Source organism: Marmota monax, unplaced genomic scaffold (genome assembly GCF_021218885.2).
Source record: "Marmota monax isolate L192 unplaced genomic scaffold, Marmota_monax_Labrador192_F-V1.1 WCK01_AAM20220418_F8-fsc00149, whole genome shotgun sequence".
Classification (NCBI taxonomy): Eukaryota; Metazoa; Chordata; class Mammalia; order Rodentia; family Sciuridae; genus Marmota; species Marmota monax.
Window position 1 is genome coordinate 2018753 of NW_026693170.1, and position 27232 is coordinate 2045984.

Genomic DNA, 27232 nt, shown 5'->3' on the forward strand with positions numbered 1-27232 from the left:
TAAAGCCAGTGATTGGTTCAGGGATAACCACATGACTTATCTTGGCCAATCAGGTCTCTCAGGACTTTTATTGAAGTTGGCATTGAGGAGGGACAGATGCTTGGGGGCTGCTGGGGTCACCTCTTGCCATCAGGAAAGGAGTTTCTATTGGACTCCATTAGAATTACATTTACACTGATGAAAGCTGAGACGACCTGACATCTGGACCCAGCCATACCTGAAGTCAGAGTCCCTGGACTACTGATTAGCAAATAAATACCCTTATGCTTAAGCGGTGGAGATGGACTATTCCTCCTATGCAGCATTTCTCCATTCCCCACACATGCCCAGCAGCAGCCACACTGAGCTTACCTGCAGCTCTCTGGAGTCAGACCATGTACTCCCACCTCCACCTGGGCTTCTGGTAAGGGCATCACCAAGTCCTGACCAACTCCTATTCATCCTTCAAAGCCCAACTCCAGTATGAGCTCCTCTGGAGCTTCTTTTCCAACCCTCCTCACTCTCTCTCCAGGCTCCCCAAGACAATAGTTTCCCTAGTGTTTGTACCCACAGACAGGGCACCCCATGTCTCCTGGTCCAGCACTGGCCGGGCACGGAGTAGGCACTGGTCAATGACTGTTTATTGAATAAATTTACTACTGGAGTAGGAAGAGGCTGAGTCCAGTGTAATATAGTTGGCGGGAGTTGACAAATGGGGGTCCCCAAGAGAGGACCTGGATGGGGCCTCCTGGATGGGGCCAAGTTCTGTCCTGCCCTTTCCCACTACAATCCTTCACCCTCACACCCGCCACTCCCGCCCTGCAGATGACCAAACAGGCTCAGAGAGAAGCCACTGGCCCCAGTCACACACCTCCTCTCCGCTCACCTGCAGGGGAGGGCAGGGAAGGAAAAGCCCTGGGTCGGTGTGGGGGACTCTCCTAAGTTTATTGGGCAACAGGCTGCAGGTGAGGGGCTGGTGGAAGGAGGGTGGGGGGTAATAACTTAAAAACCCGAGGTGTCAGCGGCAGCTTGAGAGACCTCTGCAGAGGAAGGGTGTGGAGTATTTACAAGGATTTGTACAAAGTGCCCCGCGCCAGCCTGGGGCAGGAATTGGGGTTCGAGCATAAGGGGTGGGGGAGGGGAAGGACTCTGCCTCTCTGACCCCATTCCCAGCCCCCCATGAGTCTCCAGTCTTGGGCTCAGCAGCTCCCCTGCCCTGCCAGAGGCCTAGTTCTTGAGCTGCTGGAGGAATGTTCTCCTCGGGTCCCTTCCCGCCTGTCTTGCCCCCAAAGTCTCCTCAGGTGCCCCCACGCAGGGTGAGGGGGAGCAGGACTGGCTGGAGCCTCCAGGAGGGTGCCAGCTCCCCCGGTAAGTCCCCTCATCCTTCTCCTGTGCCAAGCAGCCCCGGAGAACAGCAGAGGGGATAACTTCTGTCCCCAACCAAATCCACGGAAACCGAGGTGATGACAAAAGGAGAATCCCCTCCCTGTCCCCTTTTCCTCCTGTAGAAGCGAAGGGAACGAGAGAGGAAGAGGAAGGGACCCGGGCTGTGGTGGCTCAGAGCTCGAGGTCGTTGGAGATGCGGGTGACGAGGGTGCGGAAGGCCAGGGCGGTGCCCGCCACACGGCGGAAGAGAACGCCCCGCAGGCCCGGCCGGGGCAGCTGGCAGACCTCCACTTCGAAGTGGGACAGGGGCTCGGGCCCGCCCGCACCCCCGTGCAGACAGGCCAGCAGGAACGGCTGTGGCTGGCGGCAGCGGCAGCGGGCGGCTGCTGTGGCCTGGCGCAGAGCTGCCATCAGGGCCTCGGGAGGGCGCGAGCTGGTCAGCTTCACACTCCAGGGGAATCGGAGCAGCCGGGGGGCGGTTTCCGTTTGATCCCAAGGTAGATGGCAACTGGGGTGGGAAGACAGTAGGGGTCACAGACGGGAGACCAAGGTTAGGTGGGTAGATAACTGAAGGGACAACTCTCTCCACTTTGGGACACACGCCTAGCTGTGCCCTCAAAACCATTCTTGCACCTGCAGTGACAATTTCAGCTGGACATAAAGCTGCCTGGCTGGAGATCACATGTCTCAGACTCCTCTGCAGCCGGGCAAGACCGGGTCTAAATTCTGGGACATGGGCAGAAGTGAGGCCTGCCACTCCACCTGGTGTCCTTCACAAGAGTCCCCATGCCTGGGGACTGGCAGCAGCACCAGCCAGCCTCGCCTGTACAGATGACTAAGGAATGGGGGTGAAGAACCCAGACACCTGAATGACCATATGGGACAGAGTGGCCCTGCCACAGGGCTTGGATAAGAAATCTATTACTGCATTTTGGGGTCTCGTTGGAGCAGGCGAGCTTGTTTCCTACCTAATACTCTTGTGGTAATGACAATCCCTTCTCTGGGGGGGGGGGGAACCAGCGCTCTTCACTCTAGACCAGGGACTCACTTAGAAGTACCTTCGGCACAAAGGGGTGTTTGGAAATTTCTCGGGTCTTTCTACCTGGGATAAGACCACCACTAGTATTTATTATGCTGGGGAAAGGGGCAGGTCAGGGATGAGAAATGTCCTACGACGTGCAGGTGGTCCCTTTACAAAACGCAAAGTGCCCGAGCATTCTTCTCTAGGGGGCGGACCACCAAGAACGCATGGCCAATCAGAACTTCCACTGCTCTGCCCACTATGATTGGATCAATGACGAGCATACGGCCAGGTCTGACCAATCAGAGTAGCCCACCCTTTCAGCCCCAGCCAATGAGCGTCAGTCTGGACTTTATTGGAAACAGGGGAAGGCTCTCGTTTGCACCGGGGTCTCTAAATTGGTAGGGGTGAAACTAAAGCAGGGCTGCCAAATACTGCGCTGCCTGCTTTTGTAAATAAAGTTTTATTGGGACACAGCCACACCCATTTTTTTGTAGGGAATATGGTTTTCTCAGTGGAATGGCAGAGCCCATGCCGGAGACTGGCTCTTAAAATCTTAAGATATTTGCCCTCTGGGCCCACACTGGTGCTGTCTGCCACTGCGTGGTTCAGAGCGGTGGGGCAGCTACTCTGCCACCATGGATGAGAGGCGAAAGGAGGCGGGGTGATGACAGGAGGGCAGCTGGGCTGCAGCTAGGACAAGATGGTGCTCAGGGCTGTGTGCAAAGGGAAGGAATCCAGGGCAACTGGCAGAGGAGGTGGGTCATGGGCCATTTCAGAAGGCTGGGCTTGGAAAATGGCCTCAGGTCCCATCTGAGGGCCAGGGGTGAGGGAGGGGCTGTGAGGTGGTCAGGGGCAGTCACATGCACTCACCTTGTGACCTCAGGTCCCCCGATTCTCTCAGGTTCGTCTGCGACCCTGGGGAGGAGGTGGACAGGGTGTCTAACCTGGACATAGGGAGCCCTCCTCCCCCACCCACTGCCTCCCGGGCCCTGCCTTGGCCCAGTCCCTCCCTGCTGGCTAGAACTGACCCCCTACATCTCCAGAAGGGGGTTCGTCCTGAGAGGGTTAGTGCAAGTGGTAGAAAAGACACCGAAGAATTTGGAAGACAGAGAAAGAGGGGGTGGGTGGACACCTATATGTAGAAGAGGCAACAGAGAGACACACACACTCACACACAGTCGGTTTTGCTGAAATGGCAGACACCTCCTTAGCGAGCCTGTCCCTCCCTTCCCCACACCCTGGACCACTGCCCTGCTCTATTTTTCTTCTTAGTACTTGTCAAGACCCGATATTCCTCCCCCCACCCTCTCTCTCTACATTTTAGATATTCTCTGGTCCCCTACTAGAATGTCGGCACTGCTAGTGCAGGAAATTTTCATTTTGTTCACTCCTGGGTCCAGAATGGCACCAGGAACACAGTAAGTAGGTGCCCCACAAGTAACAGCAGTAATGAATAAAAGTAGTGAGCAAATTATTTCTAAATAATGCATTCATAAAGCACTTTCCAAGGCAACCTCCTCAGTCCTCACAACCACCCTCAAAGGAATGAATGACCTGTCATTGTGACTGCCACTGTACAGAAGAGGAAAACCAGGTCCAGAGAGGTTGAGTGACTTCCTCAAGGTCACTCGGTAGAGTTGATATCTGGACCCCGAGAGTCTGGCTCCAGGGGTCATGCTTCTGGCCACTGCTCTTTATTAAAGGAGTAAATGAACACGCAGACCCCACATCCAGGCCCTGTTCCCCACTCACATGCACGGCCCCTCCCTGCGGCCCGCACACACACCAGATGCAGACGGGAGGCAGAGCCAGGGAGAGCGTGGGCGGGACTTACTGATCTTGGATCCCTGGGGCAGAGAGGCGCCCGAAACGCAGCGGTTAGAATTCTGCCGTTTAGAGGGATCGAGGGTGACCCTGCAGTGTGAGGAGGAGGTGACAGGGGAAGGGAGCAGGAGGAGGAAGAAAAGTTAAAGGAGAAGGAGGAGAGGTCAGGGCGCAGGAGGCAGAACAGAGTAGTAGACAGGCCAGCCCGTTCCACCCCCACCTGGTGCCCGGCGGTGCTCACCGACGGGTCAGCTTGGAGGTCAGCTTGGTGAAGAGGTTGGTAGTGGGGCGCGGCCGCCCGGCAGGCAGGGGTGCAGCCTCGTGTGCCAGCGTGGGCGAGGCTGGGGGCCCGTTCTGCACGCCCCCGCTGCCCCCGCCCCCTGCCCGCCGGTCCCGGACCTGACCACCGTGGAAGGTGCTGCGGATGGTGGAGCCGCGTGCCAGGCGGCTCCGCTCCCCAGATGGGGGAGCCAGGCTGTGACTGGAGGGGGAGGCGGGGGGTACCCGTGGGGTGCCCGAGCTGTGGAGAGAATGACAGGTCAGGGTGGGACTCCGAGGCAAACCTGGGCCCTAATCCCCCTGATTCTTCACTGTCCTGCCCTTAGCCCATAAACCCTGGAGCTACGGGGCTGCTATGTACCGTTGTGCAGGCTGTAGACTACAGACCCACAGCATTATTTTATGGACTTTTAGAAGGAAGTTACCTCTTTTTCAATCTGTTCCTTCTTTAAACTCTACCTCCTCCAATCTGTCCACTGCTCCAACTTTCCTCTCTCCAGACTCGGCAACCAAATAGATTTTACATATACTTGTAGATGATTCCCTTGCTGTGTGCTATCCACACTTCAGGAACCAAATGAACTTGGCAAAGGCTGCTCGGATAAGGAGCAGATGTGAATGTCAAAAACCCGGATTCATTATGACAGCAACCTCCTCCTCCTCCTCTTCTTCTTCTTCTTCTTCTTTTTTTTTTTAAGATGGGGGTCTTGCTATGCTGCTCAGGCTGTCCTTACAACTCCTGGGCTCAAGTGATCCTGCCATCTCTGCATCTGGAGTGACTGGGACTACACATGAGCCACTGCACCCAGCTCAATCATGACAACTTGCTGATGGGTGAAAATACAAAGGGGACCCCCCTTTCTTTTTCAAGATATTATGAGGGAAGTAGGGGTCCCTCTGTCCCAGTTTTTCTCCAGTCTTTTCTGACTCTCCCAATCCTGACAGCTGAAATAGAATTCCAATTTCTATCTTCCAGGGACCAGCTTAGATCTCAGAGAGGAAAGCCTGACTGTGGCAGAGGCCATTACCTCTCTCCCAGAATCCATTATCCCTGTTTTACTTCCTATGAACCCTGCTCATGGCCTCCCAGAGACTACACTTCCCAGCAACCCTTGCAACATGGGTGGTAGTCATGTGACTAGGCTCTGGCCAATAGAAAACAAGCAGAAATGCCTTGTACCATTTCTGGGTCTTGTCTTTTTCTTGGTACCAGGCATTGAACCCAGGGGTGCTTAACCACGGAGTCACATCCCCAGACATTTTTAAAAAATATATTTTATTTAGAGAGGGTCTCGCTGAGTTGCTTGGGGCTTCACTAAGTTGCTGAGGTTGGCTTTGAATCCACAATCCTCCTGCCTCTGCCTCCCCAGCAGCTGGGATTACAGGTGTGCTCCAATGTGTCGGGTGGGGGCCCATGCCTTTCAAGAGTGCTGCGTACCCTCTAGTTTTTTCTCACTTCTTGCAGATTGGGAAATAGTGGCAGTTGGTAGAGCTGATTCAGACCAGATTGGAGTCTCCGCATGAAGACCTGCAGAATCAGCCTGGGCTCCCTGAGAAACCCTGCTGGTCTCCCCACCACCCCGCCCCCCTGGCTGAGGTGCCAGAGATGGAACCCAGGGCCTCATATATGCCAGGCAAATGCTCTACCACTGAGCTACATCCCCAGCCTTCAAAATCCCATCTTTCTTAAGCCACCATCCCTTGGAAAGGTCTCTTTGTTCCAGCAGCTTGGGCTATAATCTAACTGACCAGGAAGACTGTGTTACTACAGCTGCTGATGCAGATTCTGGAGTCAGTCTGCAACCATTGTTCCTTGACTCATCAGCTACAGTGGGCCTTGGGCAAGTTATTTAACCTTGCTGTGCTTCATTTCCAGTTATAAAATGGAAATACTAGGATCTACTTGCAATATCATTAGAAGCATTAAGTCAGCTAAGGTACTTTGCACATGACTGCTGCCTGATGAATGATCACTATTCTTACTTTTATTTAGTAAACCATCAAAATAGCTCAGCCAGGGCCTAGTGTATCAGCCCTGTGCCAGGTAAAGGAACACCTGTTCACCATCGGAAATCTTAACGGGGGCTGGATGTAGCTGGTGTTGGCCCCATTTTACAGAGTAGAAAAGAGGCTCAGAGATTTGCCCAACAGTAATTGTAGTAGCAAAGTGCGGAGGCAGCCTCAAACAGAACTGAGTAGTCCCAAAATCACGACTGTCGCCCACGGCATTACCCCGCCCCCAGCCACCGTAACACCCGCCTGCATTTATCAGGCACGTCCTAGAGCTGGGCCTCCGTGTTGGCTAGTCACGTGGCCAGTGGCCCTTGCAGGTGGGAGTGTGGCTATCCTGGAGGTGCCCTGCTTCTGGATGGGCACCAATTCACTTCCTGTCCATGCTCCAGCCCCCTGGAATTGGTCCCCTCACTTGCCAGCTAGAGAGACCTCACAGCCTTGGGCCACCCAGCCAGGCCACCCAGCCAGATGATGTGGAAGCTGTGACCATCTGGGGCTTCTCTCAAGTTCTAAAAATGGATCATTCAAAAAATCCGGTTGGGTTGCCGCCGCCGCTTGTAGGCGAGAGCGAGGCAGCATGCTTTGTTCTAAGGCTGGTGACTGGTTAACTAGGTGAGGACACGGACAGGGTACCTGGGCACATCCTACCAAGGGCAGGGTGGACCCGCCCACTGTCCAGGCGGGATCATCTCAGATCCAGGGGCCTGCTCCCTGCCGGCCCCTCCCTCCCAGGCCCCCATACCTGTTTTCTTTGCCATTTGGCAACAGGGACGGGCGCTCGGCCCCTGGGCGCTCTGTGCAAACATAGGTGTTCCTGCGGGTCATCATGCTGGGAGGGAGGTTGTTCTGTGGGGGACACGCGGGAAGAGGAGTGGTGAAGGGCTGCCTGCCATGAGCCCTCTTGCCCTCTCCCCGGAGGACTGATCAGGGCCTGGGTGGGAACCCAGGGGGGCAGGCAGGCGAGGGCTCAGAGGCCCCCAAACGCAGAGAGGTCCACAAGCTCTTCCCACTGGTGCCATTCACCAGCTCTCCGGGAGGTGGGCCTGGGAGGCCACGCGAGGTTTAGGGGAAGGGGGCTGAGGGAGAGCCATACAGGCCATACAGGTACGGGGACATGCTGCACTCGGTCCCCAGTGAGCCCGTGTCCTGGCCGGGTCGCCTGCTCAGAACATCCCCCGGCTGGCCTCCCCACTCAGCCTCTGATCTCCTGGTCCGTTCACAATATGCCCACCCCAGGCCAGGCAGCCTCCGGGCCTCCTGGGTGCCCACTGCAGACAAATATGTCCCCAACCCCAAGAGACGGTGAGCTCCATGAAGACACGGAGTGTAAGGATCCCACGTCAAGGTCTGAGATCAGGTCTCTGCCTCAGCAGGGCCTGCCGGGTGCCATTCACCAGCTCTCTGGTGACAACAGGCTCTTCCCAAATACTACACAGTGCTCTGGGAACTGCAGGACCCCTGGGTCAGAGAAACGTACCGCAGGTGGCATCTGCAGGATGGACCCCTGGTGGCCCGCCCCCGCCCACTCACGGGGGTGCTCGTGCTGTCCTTCCGCCGCTCGGGAATCTCCGCCTTGTTGGGGTTGTGGGCGCTGCTGACCATGGGGCTGGACGGGGGCAGCCCCCGACTCCCGCTCCCCGCCGCGCTGCAGCTCGCCTTCCGGCCCGGCAGCCGCTCCTCCTTGAGCTCCGCCTCCCCGGTGCTGGTTGGGCTGCGCTTGGGGTGCAGGGGTGCCGGGGAGGGGCCACCTGGGGGAGGGAAGGAGCAGGTCCCGCTGATATACTGTCAAAGCCACCAACGCGACCGCGCGGACCCAGGAACCCCAACACGACCTCAGGTCCAGACAGGCTTTGCCGGGTCCCCGCCCCCCTGGTTCAGGCCGTGGAACCCGGCCTCGTAAGTGTCAGGCAAGGGCCTGACCACTGAGCCCCCCGGCCACGCCCCTCGCCTTTTTCTTTTTTCTTTCTTTTTTTTAATGTCAAAAGATTGGGAGCAGCATCAGGGGGGTGGCCAAATAAGTCAAGGTATTCCCACAAGGAGCCACATGTGTATGGGTGTATGGAATCCCTTAAAAGAAATGTCCACAACAGGCAAATCCAGAGACTAAGCAGATTAGTGGCTGCAGGGCGGGGTGGGGGTGGGGGTGGGGGTGTGGGTGGGGGTGGTGGGATTCTTGGTGTGATGAAAGAGTCCCCACAGCGAGCATGGTGATGGACTTGACTCTGGAAGTATAGTAATGCTGGGGGCTGAACATTTTAAATGGGTGAATTGTACAGGATGTAAATTATCTCAATAAAACTACTTAGAAATCAGTGGAGAATTTAAATTTGATGAAGATGTAGGCAACAGACCTTTTGGGAGTTTTCGTGCTTAATCTTTTCCCCTCATTAAACCTGGGTTGCTTTACCACTGAGCTACATCCCCAGCCCTTTATTTATTTATTTGTGATAGGGGCTCAACATGTTGCTGAGGCTGTCTTTGAACTTGTGATTCTCCTGCCTCAGTCTTCCAAGTAGCTGAGATTACAGGCATGTGCCACCATGCCTGGTTCCCATGCCTAATTTTTTGACAGTGGTGGGGGTCTATTTATTTTCTGCAGCAGATGAGATATTTGTTGGCTGCAGAATGTAGGGCACAATCTGGTATCTTCCCAACCTCATTCCACTTGGAATGGCCTCCCCCCATTTAGTGTGGAGGAGAAGTAGAAGGTGGTCTCTAAGCAGTCACTTTGTACAATGAGTCCTGTACCCCAGTTGCAGTGAATTAATTCCCCAAAGACTCTGATATCAGTGCATTATCCCAGATGAGTAGCTCAAGAGATTCAAGGACTTTTGGGCTGCTCTCTAAAAGTGAAATGTTAATTAACCTCCTAGCTGGGCATAGTGGCACATGCCTGTCATCCCAGCTACTCAGGAGGCTGACACAGAAGTATTGCAAGTTCAAGGCCAGCCTCAGCAAGTTATCAAGGCCTCAAGCAACTTAGGGAGACGCTGTCTCAAAATAAAAACTAAAATGGGCTGGGGATGTGGCTCAGTACTAGAGCACCTCTGGGTTCAATTCTCAGTTAAAGGGGGAAAAAAAAAAGGTAGTGGATGTAGCTTGGAGGCCGGGCGCTTGCCTAGCACCTGGGTTCAATCCTCGGTACAGCAAAAGAAAAAGCAGAAATCGGGGCTCACGGATCAGGAAAAAAGGTAAGGTGGGATAAGGGACAAACGAAAACCCAGAAAATGGGAGAGGAAGCAAGGCGCTCAGCTCTGGGGCTCTTCCAGATGGACCCCTCCTGCCTCTTCAGACGCAGCCTCTGGGGGCTGCAGTCGCCGAGCCTGGCCAATTCCCGGGCCCTGAGCTGGGGGCGGAGCCTGCCTGAAGGGGCGGGGCGAACTCACAGAAGTCGCTGTGCCGGCGCTGGCGGTGGTAGGTGGAGGAGGAGCTCCGCTGCCCTTTGCTGTGGCTGGTGCCTTTGCCGGCGCTTGTCCCGTTGGTGGTGTCGCTGGGCACCCGTACCCGTGCCAGGGCCAGCCCTGGGGCGCCGCGGTCCCCACCCTCCTGCAAAAAGTTGGCAGACAAGAAGTCTTGGCCCTCCATCCCCTGTGCCCCCCAAATCCCTCCACCCGGGGCAGGGCACACTCCCGAAGGCCCCTGGCGTCCTCTGACCTCAGTCTTCCTGCCCAGCAGGAGGTAGGTGGCAGTCACTTCGTTGTACTTCTGGCTGGTCAAGGCTTCTCTGATCTCTTCCCGGGTGTAGCCCATACCCACCATCACCTCTGCGGAGGGCATGAGAGCGGGGTCAGCCTCCCGGACCCCTCCATCTGCTCCGCACGGCCGCCCTTTGGTCTGTCTGGAGCCATCTCCCTTCTACCATGGCAGGCTCCTGACCCCTGACTGCTCCATACCTGGGGCGCAGGCACACAGACACATGTCACGCCAGCCAAAGTGTTCTGTCCCCAAGGCCATCTGCCATTGCCTTCTCTTCTGAGAGGGCATCAGGCTTCCAGCATATGCTCTTGGCAGCTCCCCTCCCATAGTGAGCCATGAAGAGGAAGCTCCCAGGAAGAAGACTCCCAACAACTGTCGTGGAGCACCTGGGTCCAGCTGTGCCTGAAAGCTGTCTACCCTGGCCTTCGTAGTCATGTGAATGAGTAAACTGTCAGTATTCGGTTGAACATGAAATTGCTGATATTGGCAAACTTTGCCCTATAAATGACAGCCTCTTAGGGTTTCTGTTACTTGCAACCAAGCAAGTCCTGAGGAATGCAGCAGGCTGTCATGGTCACCTCAGCCTCCTCAGCAGTAGAAGGAGGGCTACGGGGTGGTTTCTAACGGGTTCTTCCAGGGGGAAAAAAGTCAAGGTCAAAGCCAGCAGCACCTACTACACACAGCTGGTGCAGATCCACTGTTTAAAATGCAGAGTGACTCCATGCAGCAGCCTCACCTAGAGGCGCGGAGGGGGACGCTTGCTGGCACGCTGGGCCACGAGGCACCCCTCTGCAGGCACTAGCCAGAGGGACGAGGTGGCCCTCACCTATTCGCTTGGTGTCCCCGAAGTCCTCCTCAGGCTCCGTGTATGGCTTCAGCTCCTCGCCCTCGTAGCCGATGTTGATCCACTTGTCTTTCATGATTTGCTGTAGGGATGAGAGGTGTCATAGGGAGCCAGGAATCCACAGCTGGCCCCTCAGCTGGGCCCAGGTGGGGCTGCGTACCCTGCCCAAGGCCGACACCCAGCACCCAGGGATCCTGAGGGCCGGCCCCTCCCCCGACTCCCGATGCCACCCGCCTGCTCTGCAGCAGCTGGGTCCCCGTACCCTGTAATCATCCAGTAGCTCATTAGCTAATTACTGGCGTGGCAGGGAGTGGGCGAGGCTGCATGGGGATGGGCTGTGCCTGGGCTCCCCGTCCACCTTAGGTGGGACACTCAGGCAGAGTGTGGGGAGCTGGCCGGAGGCGCAAGGCCAGGCTCACCTCGAGAGTGCAGCGTTTGGCGGGGTTCAGCACCAAGAATCTCCGCAGGATGCTCTCACAGTCGGTGGACATGTAGAAAGGGACCCGGTACTTCCCTCTGAGGACGCGCTCCCGCAGCTCCTGTTGGGGACGGGGTTACTGGGGGGGTGGCTGTGTCCCCAGCCCATCTCTCGCCCACACACCCACCTCCCTCCCAACCCTCGGACAGAAGTGACGGCAGCCCCGAGTCCCAGCCCTCTCCCTGACTCAGTTTCTCATCCGTAAAATGGGAACACGGCAGAGACGCAGCAATTTAAAAAAATTATTTTTTAAGACTACAGAGCTCTTCATTCAGGGAGAACCTTGAGGGTGAATTCCGCAAGCCTGGTTAAGGGGAGAGGAGGGCAGGTGAGGGGGCCTCTGGGGCCTCAGTTTCCTCATCTGTGAACAGGGGTCACGATGAAAGCCTCAGCAGTAGCTGCCCTAGGGCTAGTGCTACTTAAATACCAGGCACAGAGTGGGGCCCAGCATGCCCTCACCGCCTGCCCCCACAGGGCTGGGAGTCTGAGGACCTTCTGGAAGCACACGCGGCCCTGCTTTTTGTTTGTCTGCCTAAGGTCTTTCCGAGGGTCCCCAGGAAGGCTCCAAGGTCAGGAAGCCCAGGCATCCCCTCCCAGGGAGACAGAGCAGGTGGCAGTGGAGTGTGGACAAACAGGAGGCCATGGGGTCAAGCCCGGGGACTGGGCAGGGGAGCCACCTTCCAGGCCGTTCTAACGGGGCTGAAAGAGGGGGCGCCTGGGAAGCACCGCAGGGCTGCAGGCCATGTGGGCCCCAAGGATTGGGAGCACTTAATATAAAGCCACCTTGGAGACCGCTGGCTACCAGCACCACGCACTCAAGACACAAGACACCATCGCCAGGACATCACTGGCCTCCAGTGTGCGATCCTCCTGCCTGAATCGTGGAGGCAGCACCCATTTTCCAGATGAGGACACTGAGGCTGGAGTGGTGGGCCCTTGTCAGAGGCTTAACAGCAGAAAGCAGCAGGGCCTGGTTCCGAGCCAGGAGGCCGGGCTCCGAGCCCGTGCTGCGTAGCCCTAAACCACACTCCTGTCATGTGATGAGAGCAGCAGCCGCCAGGCGTGACGCCTCGGCCAGATGCCAAGTCCTGGTGAGGGCTCCCCAGGCCCAGGCTGGCTGCGAGCAGTCACTCTTCCGTCCCCATCTTACAGGTGGGAAACAGGTTCAGAGACTCCTCCCAACTCACTCAGAAAGGAAATGACAGAGCTGGCTGGCCGGTGGGGAGACCCGGACAGCGAGAGATGACAAGGGCCTGGGGCAGATGAGAGGCTAGCCTGGCCCTTCCAAAAGGCCTCTTAGCTTTCTGCTTGCTACTCAGAAAAATCACCCCGAGGCAGGACTCGGTCCAGGCGCCAGGCGCTTCCAGGTGAGTCTTTTCTTGGTACCAGGGATTTGATATCAGGGCGCTTGACCACTGAGCCACATCCCAGCCCTTTTTGTTTTATTTAGAGACAGGGTCTCACTGAGTTGCTCAGGGCCTCACTAATCTTCTGAGACTGGCTTTAAACTCTCCATCCTCCTGCCTCAGCCTCCGGAGTTGCTGGGAGTACAGGTGTGCGCCACCCTCCTGGCTCCCCAGCCCTTTTTATATCTGATTTTGACACAGGGCCTCGCTGAGTTGCTGAGGCCGGCCTCCAAAGTGTGATCCGCCTGCCTCAGCCTCCTGAGTCACAGGGATGCCGGCATGGGCTGCCACATGAGCTCCAGGTCCTCACTCAACAGAGTGGGAGAGTGAGGCTTACAGGGCTCAGCGGCCTGGGCAAGGCCACCATGAGGAGGGCCCTCCCTGCTCATCACGCAGGCCGCCTCTGACTGCCTGTCCTCAATAAGCACTTGCCTGACTGCCCGATTTCAAACGCCCCACGGGCCACCCTGAGCGACACAGAGTTCCCAGCTGCAGAATGCCTCCCCAAAAGGTGTGGCCTTGGTCCAGCCAGAGACAGCACCAGGCAATCCAACTGCAAACAAGTGGCCAAGCCGTCTGCCATGCCATGCCAGGGGGACAGAGAGGCTGGCAGCTGCTCAGATGGGGGGACACAGGGACTGGGCACATCTGGAGAGCGTGAGCGAGTCCCCGGCAAGGAGGAAAAATAGCTGTGAGGAGGCTCCTGGGTCGGTGGGGGGAATCTGAGCGTGGACCACAGGGTGGAGGCCAGGACTGAGCCGCGGATGTATTTCCTGTAGGTGACCACTGTCTGGAGAATGCGCCTGGTCTCAGAAGATAACCCACTGTAGCCTTTGGGAACAAAGGGACACAGTGTCTGCAAGGAGCTGTCCCACAGTCCATCGACAAGGACCAGAGCAACCTCGTCATGTGCCTGTACAGACAGATAGGGCCCGGTGGCCAGGGGCCAGCTCTGCGGCTCTCCGGGGACCACGTGTTCTGTGTTCTATTCTTGCAACATTTCTCAAAACAGAAAGTTCAGAGGAAAAAAAAACACGCAGAGGAAGACGGGGCCCACGCGGGCTGCCCCCTTCCAGTGTCTGTCCCCAGCACTGGCCAACACCTGCCACCACCTCTCCTCAACTCTTCATTCTGCTTCCTGCCTGGCTCCGCGGCTGGGACATCAGTTCCAGAAAATTTCTTGTTCTGAGCGTCCATCTCGAGGACTTCCAGTAACGTGCTAAGTTTTGCAGTCATGGCCACAATCACTGTGAGCACGTTTTCCATCGTTCAGAAACCCTGACCCCCAGCTGTCACCTCCCCTGGCCCACCTGGCCCCTGCCCCGGGTGGACATTTCATAGAAATGAAGCCACACGCTCTGGCCTCATGTCGCTGGCTCTGTCTCTTGGCACAGCGCTTCCAAGATCCCCCCATGGAACGGCAAACACGCGGGCAGGGGCTGCTGCCACTTGTCACGTATTTGCAAAGCCTCGAAGTGACCCTCGTGTCAGAGGTGGATGGCAACTATCTCCTGAGCGAATGAGCGGGCTGAGCCAGGGATTCAAACCGGTCATGAGCCCCAACACAGCACCGGCCTCGTGGACTGGCCGCCTGACGGTGGGGACGGGGTCCCCTGCTCCATCTGGTCATATGACCTCAGCCCCACCCTCTGGTCCCCGCAGAGGTGCAGTGCAGGGGACAGAGTGCGGCCTGATGGTGGGGTGAGATCCCCACACCCAGCTGGGCCCAGCACCTTGAGGTTGTGCCCGTCAAAGGGCAGGGAGCCACTGACGAGCGTGTACAGGATGACGCCAAGGCTCCAGATGTCCACCTCTGGCCCGTCGTACTTCTTGCCCTGGAACAGCTCCGGGGCGGCGTACGGGGGGCTCCCGCAGAACGTGTCCAGCTTCGAGCCCAATGTGAACTCGTTGCTGAAGCCAAAGTCGGCGATCTTGATGTTGGCCTCGGCGTCCAGCAAGAGGTTCTCGGCCTGGAGCAGAGGAGGAAGGACAGGGCTGGCTCAGCCTGGGGCAGGGGCGCAGCGGGGAGGCCACCAGAGTGTGGTCCTTGAGAGCTGCTCACGCACTGCTCCCTACTCTGTGTGACCTTGGGGAGTGACTTCACCTCGGGGAGTGACTTCACCTCTCTGGGCCTGTTTCCTTCTTGGTGGACTCGGGGGATCAGTCCCCACCTCACAATGCAGTCTGAGGACAAAATGAGCAAGTCCACATAAAAGGCCCAGAACAAGACTGGCACCGATGAGAGCTGAGCGGGTGCCACCACCCCACGTGGTCTGCAGAGCGGGGGTCTCTGGGAAACCCCCGGCCCCTCCCCGAGACTCAGCTTATCCAGCAGTTAAGAAATGAGAATAAGAGACGGCACAAAATCTATGAAATATGAGTAATTTTATCTATCAGTTGTGTGCCTACTATGTGCCAGGCCCAGTATATAGTAGGGGGGGTAGGTGTGCAGAAAGCCCAGCTCCACTCTCGCCCGCTGTGTGACTCTGGGTGGGTGACCCAATCCTATGCCTCAGTTTCCCTGTGTGTAAATGGAGGGTGACGGTGGAGTGGGGTCAACATGAGACGCTTATATTGACAGGAAGCGCGACTCTATCCGCTGGTAGAAGGTTTTATCCTTTTCTTTCTTTCTTGTTTTCTTTTGGAGTGGGGATAAAACCCAGGGATGCTCTACCACTGAGCCACATTGTAAGGTTTTATTTTGAGACAGGGTCTGGCTAAGTTGCTGAGGCTGGCCTTGAACTTGCAATCCTCCTGCCTCAGCCCTGTGAGCCACTGAGATGACAGGCATGGGCCACTGTGCCCCGCAGGAAGGTGGCCTTGTGAATGCCATTTCCCAGATAAGGACACTGAGGCTCGGGGAGGCCACCTCATGCCCACAGCAAGCCAGCTGGAGCCCCGTGGGGCTGGTGGCCACCAGGCTTGAGCATGAGGAGGAGCACCAGATGCTGCTTCTGCCGCCTTTCCACATCACCCACACCTGGCTGTCCCGTGTGAGGTCCTCAGCAGCTCAGGCCACCAGCATGTGCCCTCCTCATGGGCCTCCCTGTGCCTCCTAGCTTCTGTATCACCCTCCTACACCTCCTGCCCCAGCAGGGCTTAGGGAACAAAGGCACCTCACACAGCTCGTCCCAAACCAGAACCCAGCAGCAGCTCAGTCTGGCTCTGGGGTGGCACTTCCCACTGGCGTTTGAAACCCCACAATCCACCTCACCCTCACATCTGGTCCCCTGGTGCACTCACAGAACCATCCAGCAGGGGGCGTGCGGCCTCCAGGTTAGCACCCAGCAGCCCCAGAGCCCTCAGGGCAGAGCCGGGCCCAGGCCTCCTTGCACACAGAGAGCGCCAGCACCTTCTACAGCAATGGGACAGTGGCATTTTATGTGTTTGGCTCTAACAATAATTTTAAAAACAAAGTTTGCCCTTTGTATATCCTTTTTTCATCTCATTTTTTCCTGCAATTAATTTTTATCAGATTTTATAAAAGCACCTGTCCACAAGAGTTTTTTTAAATGGGGGTCTCTGGGTTTCTCTGGCAGGCCTCAAACTCCTGGGTTCAAGGGATCCTCTTGCCTGGGTCTCCAGGACAAAGATTTAAAAAAAAACAAAAAAAAACGGTCCTTCAACCCTGAGCTGACAGAGAGGTTCCCCAGGCCCTGGCCTGTGGCCTGGCACACACTCAGGCGCCCACTCCAGCCTGGGACCTGCCAGTCTCAGCTGAGAAGCCCAGTCCCTACAGGTCCCTCTGAGTGGGGTGTGTATCACCCCGGGGACAGAGGCACATAAGGGACTGCAGGCTCAGCTCAGCAGGTAGCTGGGGTCCGGCCAGATGCATCCCTGTCCTGCCCACCGCTGGCCCCATGGCTTCTCTCCAAGGCCCTTCTCAAGTTCCAAGATCCCTGATTCTAAGACCCTGCAGGGCGTGACTCTGGGGACCTAAAACCTCTTCTCAAGGATTCCTAAATGGTCTCGAGTCTGAGGCCCAAGTCCTGAGGCTCTAAGAGGGACAGACTACTGTGTCCTGCTGTCCCCGTACAGTAGGATACTCTATTTCTCCCTGGATGACTCCCACCCCCTCCACCAGCCTTGCTTGACCTCAAAAGCTTGTGCAGAGAGCCCAGCTCCACTAGGGAGGCGCCAGGGGACATGCTGGGGGGGAGAGTGGCCAGGCTAGGGGCCCTGCGGTCACAGCGGGCTCGGGGCTTACCTTCAAGTCCCTGTGTACAATGTTTTTCTGGTGACAGTAGTGCACGGCCGATACAATCTGCAGGGGAGAAGGTTTGTTACTTTTGGCCCTAAGTGGTCAGCCTCCCTCAGTGGCCTGTGAAGCCGATCACCACCAAGCCCCTGGTTCTAGCCTCCCCTGGGTGCAGGCCAAGCCCCTGGAGCCTTATGCCTACTTCTGTCACAGTGGGAGATGTTGTGGGACCTACTAAGACATTTGCACTAGGACGCGTGACATTTTCACTCAGACATCTAGACACTGTCACACACAGGGACTCAGATTGAAGACGTCAAGGAGGAGCCCTCTCCCGACTTACTCCTGGGAGCTCCCGTGAAAGGGTTATGAACCTGGAGATGGACACCGTCCCAACTCACCAGGGCTTAGGCCCCTCACACCCAGGACAGCCGCCAGGGCAGCTGGACAGTCCCTAGCTGATGCCTGCACGCTCACTGGCACACTCAGCCACGCACGTCCTGCACACCCACACCCGAGCTCAGCACACCTGCAGCCCTCTCCGCAAACCAACCCCACACCCGGCCCCCCAACCCACGGCCTACTCCACTGCGCATGCGCACGCCCACAGCTGGGCACGCCCAGCCGGCCCACGGCCCACACCTGTGCACCTGGGCCTGCGCCCGGGGCCAGCACTCCCTCCTGCCCACCTAGCCTAGCACCTGCAACCGGTATCCACACACCCTCGGTACATCTGGGGACCCGGCTCTGCACCCTCACTTGAGCCGCATCCCCAAGTCACTGGGCAACCCTGACCACAGCTGGCCCCAGGTCCTAGCCTGGCCTCTGACCTGTCGGAACTTGGCTCGAGCTTCCTTCTCCTTCATGCGGCCGTGCGACACGAGGTAGTCAAACACTTCTCCTGCGGGGCAGAGGCCAAGGGGGTCAGGGCAGGCGGGAGCGCGCGGGGCGGGGCCGGGGGGCGCGGGGCGGGGCGGGCCTCACCGGCACTTGCGTATTCCATCACCAGGTACAGTGTCTTCTCCGTCTCGATGACCTCGAAGAGCTTCACTGCCGTGTGGGGGAGAGGAGAGCACAGGGTTAGGTGGGAAGGGGACGCCCCTCCACCCTCCACCCTCCACCGGGACTCGAACGATGAGGATGTGCCAACCACAACAGCCCCCCACTCCAGAACCCTCAACGGCTCCCTACTGGCGGGAGGTTTTCCAAACTGGTCAGCCCCACTCTGCGTCTCTCTCTCTCTCTCTCTCTCTCTCTCTCACACACACACACACACACACACACACACACCAGCTGGGCGAGGCCAGGGCTTAGTCCACTTTCTTTATTGCTCCCTGGCACTGGCACACAGCAGCCACCTAGTATTTACGGAGTAAAAGATGGATCAACAGATGCTGCAAGGCCAGACCCTGCGGCTCTCAATAAGACCCCTCTGTCGCCTCCCTGCCTAATAATGATAATGACAACGATGCTCCCGATGAAAACAGATCAGATCCCAAAGCTCAGCCCTGAATGAAGCATTCTGGATGCATGAACTTATCCACTCCTCACAATGACCTTGAAATAGGTTTTTTATCTCCCTCACTCTAGAGGAGGCAACAGGCTCAGAGAGGCTGAAGTCACACAGCACTGACGCCACTGTGAGGAACCAGGTCTAAGTGCTGTACCCTGGTCCTTCTTCCCCCAGTTCTCTCCTTTCCCATGAGCTCCAGTTGGTGGCCTGCCTCGGAGCCCACCCCTTCCCCTCCTCACCGATGTTGGGGTGGTTGAGGCCCTTCATGATGCGGACTTCTCGGAACAGCTGTCGAGGCCAGAAAGGAAGACAGAGTGAGGGGGAGGGTTTGGGGGCTGGGCAGGTCACCCGGCTGTCCCTGGAAACTGGCTCTGGCCCTGCTCCCCTTCCCTGGGCCTCACCTTCTGCAGACTGCTGGGGTTGAGCTGGGTCTTGTCAATAATCTTGATGGCAACCTAGAGGGAGAGGAAGGGACAGATCAGGATTCCTTGGGCCATTGACACGAGGAGGTCCCCAACTCTGATCACCCTGGATGCCTCTTCTCAGAGAAGCCCTCTATCCAGGCCATTTCTAGAGGATGAGGATCTTGGCCAGGGGCACACACATACAGTCCCCCATCTCCAGTGCCACACTTACTTCTGCAGGTAAGTATCCCCCATTCCATGGCGAGACCCCAAAGAGGCTGCTCCAGGGTCTGTGTGTGCAAGGGTGATCAAGATCTCAGGGCTTTTACCCACCCCATCCTTTTTTTTTTTTTTTTTGAGGTACCTGGAGTGGTCTACCACTGAGCCATATCCCAGTCCTTTTAATTTTTTGAGACAGCATCTTGCTAAGTTGCTGAGACTGGCCTCAAACTTGAACTTGCAGTCCTTCCACCTCAGCCTCCTTGCTGGGATCACAGATGTGTGCCACCACAGCCAGCCCATCACATCTTTGTTCAAAGATGAAATGGTAAATAACAACTAGCTCACTTTACTCCCACACACTGGACACCAGGCCCTGGTCTGTATGATGCACAAATGGGACCTCTTCACCCTCACAGCGACCCCACAGGAGGAGTGCCAGGACCACTCCCGTTCACAAATGGGAATCCGAGCTGGGTGCAGTGGCAAATGCCTGTAATCCTAGCAGCTCAGGAGGCTGAGGCAGAAGGACAACAAGTTTGAGGCCAGCCTCAGCAACTTAGCAACAGCCTGTCTCAATTTTTTAAAAAATAGGGGCTGAGGTTGTAGCTCAGGGGTATAGTGCTCCTGGGTTCAGTCCCAGGTACCAACAAAAACAAAAACCCACAAATGGGAAACCGAGGCATGTCACTTGGTCAAGGTTATGCAGCTTAATAGTCTTTTAAACTCTTTAAACCTTTAAAGATTTTTTTTTTTTAAAAAGGTCTTTGAGGCAGTCCTCAATGGGGAAAAGAATTCAAATATTATTGAACTTTACTTATTTTACAGTTTAGTTTCTATTTTAAATCACACATTGGGATAGAACCCCATGCACTTTTCCAATGAGTGGCTTAAAAAAAAAAATCCTAATCTAAACCAGGCAGTGGGGCACAGGCCTGTAATCCCAGCAACTTGGGAGGCTGAAGCAGGAGGATCCCAAGTTCAAGGCCAGCCTCTGCAACTTAGCAACAGCCTGTTTCAAAATTTAAAACAATAGAGGCTGGGACTGTAGCTCAATGTCGACGCTTGCCTAGCACAGTGAGGCACTGGGTTCAATCCTCAGCACCACATAAAAACAAATGAGATAAAGATTAAATTCTAAAAAAATTTTTTTTTAAAAAATAATAAACAACAAGGACTGGCAGGTCACTGAGTGGTAGAGAAACCCTGAGTTCAATCCCCAGTACCCACCCAGTCTTCCTCTAGCCCCAGGTCCGTAGTTCTCCCACAGGGTTCCGGGCCACCCCCAGATACACTAGATTACAGAGCTCTTTCCCTGGGAGCCTCATTCCCTTATAATTCAGTCCTCTCAGAAACCTCTGGAATCACGTGCAGGATCCACATATGGTGAACTACATGTTCTGTGTGGGGGAGAAGGTCCCTTAGCTTTCCTCATATTCTCACGAATAGATTTTTAAAAATTTTGTCAAACACTTTTCATGCCAGTATTGAGAAGATCATATGGTTTCTCTCCTTTAATCTGTGAATGTGACGAAGTGCGTGAATAAATTGTCAAATGGAAAAGAACTCTGGGTTCCTGGGATAAACCCAGCTTTGTTATCGCACCGCTTTGTTCCACTCATCTGCCGATGGTTCTATTTGCTAATATTTTGTTTCAGGTTTTTGGTTTGAGGCCAGCTTGGCCAACACACTGAGACCCTGTCTCAAAAAAATAAACAAGATTTTTGTACCTACATTCACCAGTAAGCTTGGCCCATAATTCTGTTCTGGTCTGGTTTGGCTCTTGTGGCTACGCTGGCACATACAAATCTGTTGGGGGGGTTGGGGACGTGGCTCAGTGGTAGAGCACGTGCCTAGCAAGCGTGAAGTGCTAGGCTCCATCCCCAGCACTGTGCGCGCGCAGGCTCACCATGCACACACCCCACACACCCGTTGGGCAGCAGAGCCTCTTTGTTCAGACTCTGGAAGAACTGGCATGACATCTGAATGTTAGGTAGAATTTGCCCATAAAACCATCGGGGCCTGGAGTCTTTTGTGCCTATGCCATAGGCTGCCTAGGGGCAGGGAGAGTCCATGCCCAGCAGGACTTCAGCCACTAATTCCATAGTTGCAAAGAGCCCAGAGGAAACCATGAAACCACCCACGGTCTTTTTTCCCTTTAAGCATGAGCCTCAGCTCTCCTGTGTGGCTGGAGGTTTGCACAGCTCTTTCTGCAATAATGTTTGCAGGTAGGACTCCTCACTGGGGGCATGGGGGACGGGACTTGGCGGGGCAGGACTTTGGCGGGGCAGGACTCTGGGGGGGCAGGACTCTGGAGAGTGAGGCCAAACTTGAATAAAGTCAGTGTGTTCTCAAGATCTCCAGAAGACTTGGAAGAGCCCAAGCCACCACTAAGGCCATGAGGTGGCCCAGGAGCACGCAGAGGCCACGTGCATCCTCAGGACGAGAAGGGCTCTGCCCGCCGTCCCATTTCCTGAGTTTCGGGAAGGCCTGAAGTTGGTTTTCTCTGGGCACTGGGGTTGTTTGGGTAAACTCTGAGAGTCAGGGACCCACCTGAGGACATAAGGCGAAGCGCGGCCAACCCTGAGCTCTTTGGAAACTCTGGTGCGGCCCACCTGTGCCCACTCACCTCCCGCCCGGTGAGGATGTGCCGGGCCAGCTTGACCTTGGCGAAGTTGCCCTTCCCGATGGTGCGCAGCAGGCGGTAGTTGCCCACGTGGGGCTGCTCCTCGGGGCAGGAGGCGATGGAGTTCCGGCAGCGGGCACCCAGGGAGCGGCTGGACCAGGACGGTCCTTTGTCTGAAGATCGGCCACTGCCCAAGGTGCCATGCTGGGCGGGGGAGACGAGCGTGAGCGGCCGACCCCGCCTCCAGCGGCACCTGTGGCTGGGCAGTTCTCGAGGGCCCTGGCCCTGGCCCCTTGTGGCCCTTTTCCAACTCGGGCTGCAGAGAACCACATCCCCTCGGGACCCTCCATTTGTATACAAGAGGCTCCAGGAACAAGAGGGAAGGCCCGGCTCTGCAGCATCCCGGCCTCAGGAGCCAGCCTCCGCAGTCTCACTGGGACTCCAGTTTATTCTAAATGCTGTGACCCTCAACCCAGTCAATGACATTCCACCCCGACCACCACAGATCCTGATGTTCGGCTTCATCCATAACTGCCCAGCTGCAGCCCTCCAATTCTGCTCCACACCCAGACATCAGCCCGATGGCCAGACATTGGCGCTAGTCCCCCCTCACCCAGTGTTGCCTGCTGTGGTTCCAGTTACCCGTGATCAACCACAATCCGAAAATGTTAAATGGAAAATTCCAGTAATGAACATTTTGTAAGTTTTAAACACCTTTTATTATACTATATTATAATTGTCCTATTAGTAGTTATTTCTTTATTTGGTGCTGGGGATTGAACCCAGGGGGGCTTAACCACAAAGCCACATCCCCAGCCCTTTCTTATATTTATTTTGAGACAGGGGCTTGCTGAGTTGCTCAGGGCCTCACTAGGTTGCTGAGGCTGGCTTTGAACTTGCCATCCTCCTGCCTCAGCCTCCCAAGCAGCTGAGGATTACAGGTGGGCACGACCAAGCCCGGCAGTGGTTATTATTAACCTCTTACTGTACCTAATTTATAATTGAACTTGAACATGGGTACGTATGTGCCGGGTTTGCCTTATCCCCCATACCGGGTGTCTCCTGGAAGTCCTGGAACGTGTCCCTGAGCACCCAGAGGGGACTGCTGAGTCCCATCATCCTCACCCCAGCTCTACTCCAAGCCTTCCTTTCGCCCCAACAGCCTGGCCCAGCCACCGAGACCCGCCCGCCACGGGAAACACTGTTTCGTCCTCGGGCTGCCCTCACCACCCTTCCCCGCCATCTCCCACGCCCTCACTCCTCTGTTCCCAATGTTCTGTTCCTGCCATCTTGTCCCTCCGGGGCTCCCTCCCCCACAGGTCACCTGCCTGCTCCGAGTTGCCCTGTCCTGGATTGTGAGCCCCAGGGACCGTGGCTCCCTTTCAGGGCTGGGCCCAGCGTGTCAGAGGCTCAGCCAAAATGGCTCTGCTCAGTCCTTACCGTCCCTGTGCCCTCTCAGGGCCAGAGGTAGGAATCAGAGGACAGAGGACGCCGAGGAGGACAGGCCAGGTAGCCAATGGGCTGGGGGCCCTGACTGCTCCTCACAGGGACTCCCTGCCAGGCCACCTTGCAGTGACGACCAACATTTCATTAACGTGGCATGACGCCCGCACAGCAGTGTCCCCCATTCTACAGGAGGAAACTGAGGCCCAGGCCGGGGTCCCAGCCCAGCCAGCTCCTGCCCACACTCCCACGCCGCCCGCCCCTACAGCGAGGCACAGGGCGGCCCAGCCTCAAGCGGCGAGCAGCTCTCCACGCCTGACACCCAAGCCTGGTGAGGGGCACCTGCACCTCCCCGCGCCAGAGGAGCTGAGCCCTGGAGAGGGAAGGGGCTGGGCAAGGTCACACAGCTCATTCACAGGGGGCAAGAAGACAAGGTCCTCAAGCCTGGGCAGGAGCCACCTCCAGGGCTGCCACTCCAGGCACATGCCTGGCAGGCGGGCCCTCCCCCGGCCTCCAGCGGGGGCCAATAAGACATGCATTCTCCAGGCAGGGACCCCAGAGTCCCCGCGGCTCAGGGGGGAGAGCACCTGCCCAAGGTCACAGGGCAGGTGAGTGGAGTAGCTGGGATCCGAACCCAGAGCGCTGACCCCAGCGCTGCTCCAGCCCAGGCCTCCTCCCAGGGGAGGGGAAGCCCTGGTGACAGGGCACTAAGATGAGGGCTAGGAGGCCGCAGGGGGCCTGTCAGGGGGCACAAGTGAAGGTGGGATGGCACCCACGGAGGCAGCACTGCTGAGGGACCCCTGGGAGGAGCAGCTGGGGCAGTGGTGACAAAGCCCCCAGGAGTTGGGAGCAGGAGCTGAAACTGCCCCATCTCTCCCACCGAAGCCAGGCCTGTTGCTCGGGAACCTGGGAGGCTGACCCCTGGTGGGGCCTTAGACCTTGGGGGGAGAGCATAACCCATGGCTGTTACCATGGCAACCAGATAGAAGAGGGGGCTGCCACCTCAGATCCCAGAGGGAGACAGGTGGTTTCCAGACAGGGGACAGGCAGGCCTCACTGTCTGGAGTGGTAGGACAGGAGCGAACCAGCCATCCTAAGTCCCCACCAGGCACAGATCGCAACCACCAACACAAGAGGAAGTCCTGGTATCAACCCCATTGTACAGACACAGAAACTGAGGTTTGGAGGTCACACAGCCAGGGAGGAAGAGAAACCTAACTGGAACCCGAGTTTATCTGAATAATTTAAGCAGCAAAAATGACAATGAGCATCCTCCTGAAAATCTCCCGGCAGGGAGGTGCCAGCGTCAGCCCCCTGAGAGTCAGGGAAACTGAGGCTGGAGCAGGCTCTGCAAGCTCCCGCAACGACTAATGACAGGCCTGGGTACGAGTGCTTGGCCTTCTGACTCATCTCCACAGTCGCACAGTGGCCAACATCAGAGGAGCGCTTCACCCACATTGCCTTGATAATCCTCTGAGGGACCCAATGGTCACCCCCATTTTCCAGGTCAAGAAACTGAGGCTCAAAGAGGGAGAACCAGTTTTCTGAGGACACAGAGCAAACCAGCATGCAGAGCCACACTAGGACCCAGAACCAGGGGCCAGGTTCCTCCCTGGTACCTCACTGTAGTGAATGGGAAGGGAGGCGGGTGGCCTTGGCCAAGATTCCAAACTTCCCACCGCAACAATGGAGTGGGGCATCTCTGGAGGAAGGGCCCTGCAGGATAAAGAAGGGAGGGACCTCTGGAGGGGACCTGGGGTGGCAGCAGAGGCCTGGGGGGCAGGTACAATGACCCTAGTAGAAAAGGAGTCTGGGCTGTTTGGTGGCTGGTCTTTAGGAATCAGGAAGGGGCTCACTGGGACTGTCTGGACCATGGTGTAGTGACAGAGGGGCCTGGGGGAGGGGGAGAGGGCTGGAGCTACAGGGGCGGTGGAGGTCTGAGGCCAGGAATCCCTGGGCCAGGGCCCAAGCCTTGGGGAAACTCCCAGAAATGGAGAGGGGGAGCTTCTAGGAGCAGTCCTTGAAACTGGACAGAGGCCTGGGGGCCTGGAAGTGTGGGGAAGGGGCTCCCCGGGTAAGAGCGCCTAGAGCAACAGGGGCTGAGCCCTGTGGGCCACCAAGAGGCCTAGGAATCTGGGGAGAGTGCTTCCAGCAGTGACCCCAAGAGAAGAGGGCTTCGAGCCAGGAGGGCAGGACCAGAGGCTTTGTGTCCAGGAGCCTTCTGGAAGCCAGTCTACGGGAAGCTAGTCCTTTGAGCTTTGAGTCAGAAGCTGAGGAGGGGCTTCCTTGGGAGACAGACCCCTGGCAAGGAAAGGGGAGGCCCTGGGGCAGGAGAAGGGAAGGGTCTGGAACTCCAGGGGAAGGGTTGGTGCCACAGAGGGAAGGGGCCTAGCCCGGGCGCAGGCGGAGGTCAGGAGGTTGGGGGCTTGGGGAGGGGGCTTGCCTGGAGCTGAGGAGCAGATACAGGGAGGATGAGGCCTGGAGTCAGACTGGTCCAGGGCCTAGAAATCCGAGCCAGGGCTGGGGGCCTGGAGTTGGGAGGCCAAGGCTTCCTGAGAGAGGAAGAGACCAGAGAGGGTCCAGGTGGCACCTGGGGGAGGGGGCAGGGGACGTGGGGAATCCAAGGACAGGGCTGCTTGGCAGAGGAGCACCAGGCCTGGGAGTAGAGAGACCTTGAAGCCAGAAAGGGCCCTGGGCCTGGGCAGGTGGCACCCGGCTCGAGAGAAGCTGCCCCCAGGGGCGGTGGGGCCCGGAGGGCTGGGGCCAGAGGAGGGGGCCTGGGCGGCGGTGCCGGACCGGCGAGGGCCGGGCAGAGGCAGGGCTGGGCGGCCTTGCTGGGAGAGGGCCAGGGCTGGGCCTAGGGGGTCAGGGGCCCTGCAAATCCAGGAAGGGGCGAGTGGTCGGCCGCGGAGCCGGGAGGGGAAAGGGCTGAACAGCCGGGAAGGGAGGGGCTCGTGGGAGGCAGGGGAGGGGGCTTCCTGGAGGGAAGAGACGAGCGGAAGCGGTCTCCAGAGGGACCGGAGAGGGGTCCCGAGAGAGGGGCGCCCCAGGGGTCAGGCTGGGCCGAGAGGGGAGAGGACAGAGAGGCCTGGAAGTCGGAGGGGGCCAGGGGCTGGCGAGCCGGGTCGGGCCCGGGAAACGAGGGCAGGGGCTCGCGGGGCGAGGGGCACGACCCGGCGACGGGATCGGTGGCTGGACCCAGCCAGGGCTCCCCCAGGGGCCGGGCCCCACTCACCGTGTCCGAGTTCCGATCGTTGCCCGGGGCCAGCGCCGTCCGCGAAGACATCTTCTCCGGGTCCCAGGGGGCAGGGGCGGCCGGGTGGGGGGGGCGGGGATCCGGGGGTCCCCTCTCTTCCCCTCCCCCCCCCGCCGGCCTGGGGACGCGAGCTCAAAAGCTGGGCGCCGTGGACGCCCAAGTCCGCGCCGCGGGAGAGGGGGCAGGGCGGGGGAGGGGACACCGAGGGTCCTAGTGGCCCCGTGCAGTGTGGGCCCGGGGCGCCATGGGGGCGGCCGGCAGGCGGGCGGGCGGGCGGGGGCCGGGGAGGGGGCGCGGAGCCGGCCCGGGCGGCGGCGTAGGGAGGCGACCGAGGGGCTGGGGAGGAAGGGACGTCAGGGGGAGGGGCGGGCAGGGCGGGGCCGTTGAGACCCCGCCCCCGCCGCCGGCCCTTAAAGGCGCAGGCCCGGGCTGGCCGGGGGCGCTGGGGGCGGAGGCAGGTTTGGGCGCGCTGACTGGGAGCAAGTTCTCACAGGAAAGCCGAGACTCACCGGAAAAGAAGGGGAGAGAAATGTTGAGGCGGAGCGCCAGAGACGCTCCGAAAGATGCCGAGAGATAGAGAGATAGCAACAGAGATAGGGAGGCACAAAGAGACCTCGAGAGGCGGAGGCAGAGCCCGAGGGAGG

General features: G+C 57.7%; 1 protein-coding gene across 6 annotated transcripts; it reads right to left on the minus strand.

Annotated features, from left to right (window-relative positions):
* Positions 1-602: 602 nt before the first annotated feature.
* Mark4 (microtubule affinity regulating kinase 4) lies at positions 603-26823 on the minus strand. 6 transcript variants are annotated; one of them, XM_046455796.1, is made up of 18 exons: positions 26568-26823; positions 25776-25884; positions 21893-22093; positions 19042-19095; positions 18880-18928; positions 18112-18177; positions 17958-18028; positions 17137-17193; positions 14663-14899; positions 11465-11584; positions 11028-11127; positions 10160-10269; positions 9892-10051; positions 8036-8253; positions 7248-7351; positions 4455-4733; positions 3260-3304; positions 603-1873 (listed from the first exon to the last, which is right to left on the minus strand). In XM_046455796.1, exons 5-18 carry the CDS (start codon positions 18905-18907, stop codon positions 1537-1539), a joined length of 1932 nt encoding a protein of 643 aa, XP_046311752.1. In that variant the 5' UTR covers positions 18908-18928; positions 19042-19095; positions 21893-22093; positions 25776-25884; positions 26568-26823; the 3' UTR covers positions 603-1536. The 6 variants fall into 6 exon arrangements, with proteins under 6 accessions (XP_046311752.1, XP_046311749.1, XP_046311747.1 ...); XM_046455795.2 differs by lacking the exon at positions 25776-25884 and adding an exon at positions 4224-4303 and having other exon boundaries at positions 1673-1873; positions 26568-26695; XM_046455792.2 differs by lacking the exons at positions 25776-25884; positions 26568-26823 and adding exons at positions 4224-4303; positions 24952-25047 and having other exon boundaries at positions 1673-1873.
* Between the last annotated feature and the right edge of the window lie 409 nt (positions 26824-27232).

What these genes read in the sequence shown, in the direction of transcription:
- Mark4 (XM_046455791.1), bottom strand. Translation starts at nt 25,032, where the DNA reads ATGCCCCACTCCATTGTTGCGGTGGGAAGTTTGGAATCTTGGCCAAGG. An exon ending in GATGGAATACGCAAGTGCCG is followed by an intron (nt 18,029 to 18,111) that starts GTGAGGCCCGCC and finishes TCTGCCCCGCAG; the next exon opens with GAGAAGTGTTTGACTACCTC. An exon ending in TTGACGGGCACAACCTCAAG is followed by an intron (nt 11,585 to 14,662) that starts GTGCTGGGCCCA and finishes CGTCCCCAACAG; the next exon opens with GAGCTGCGGGAGCGCGTCCT.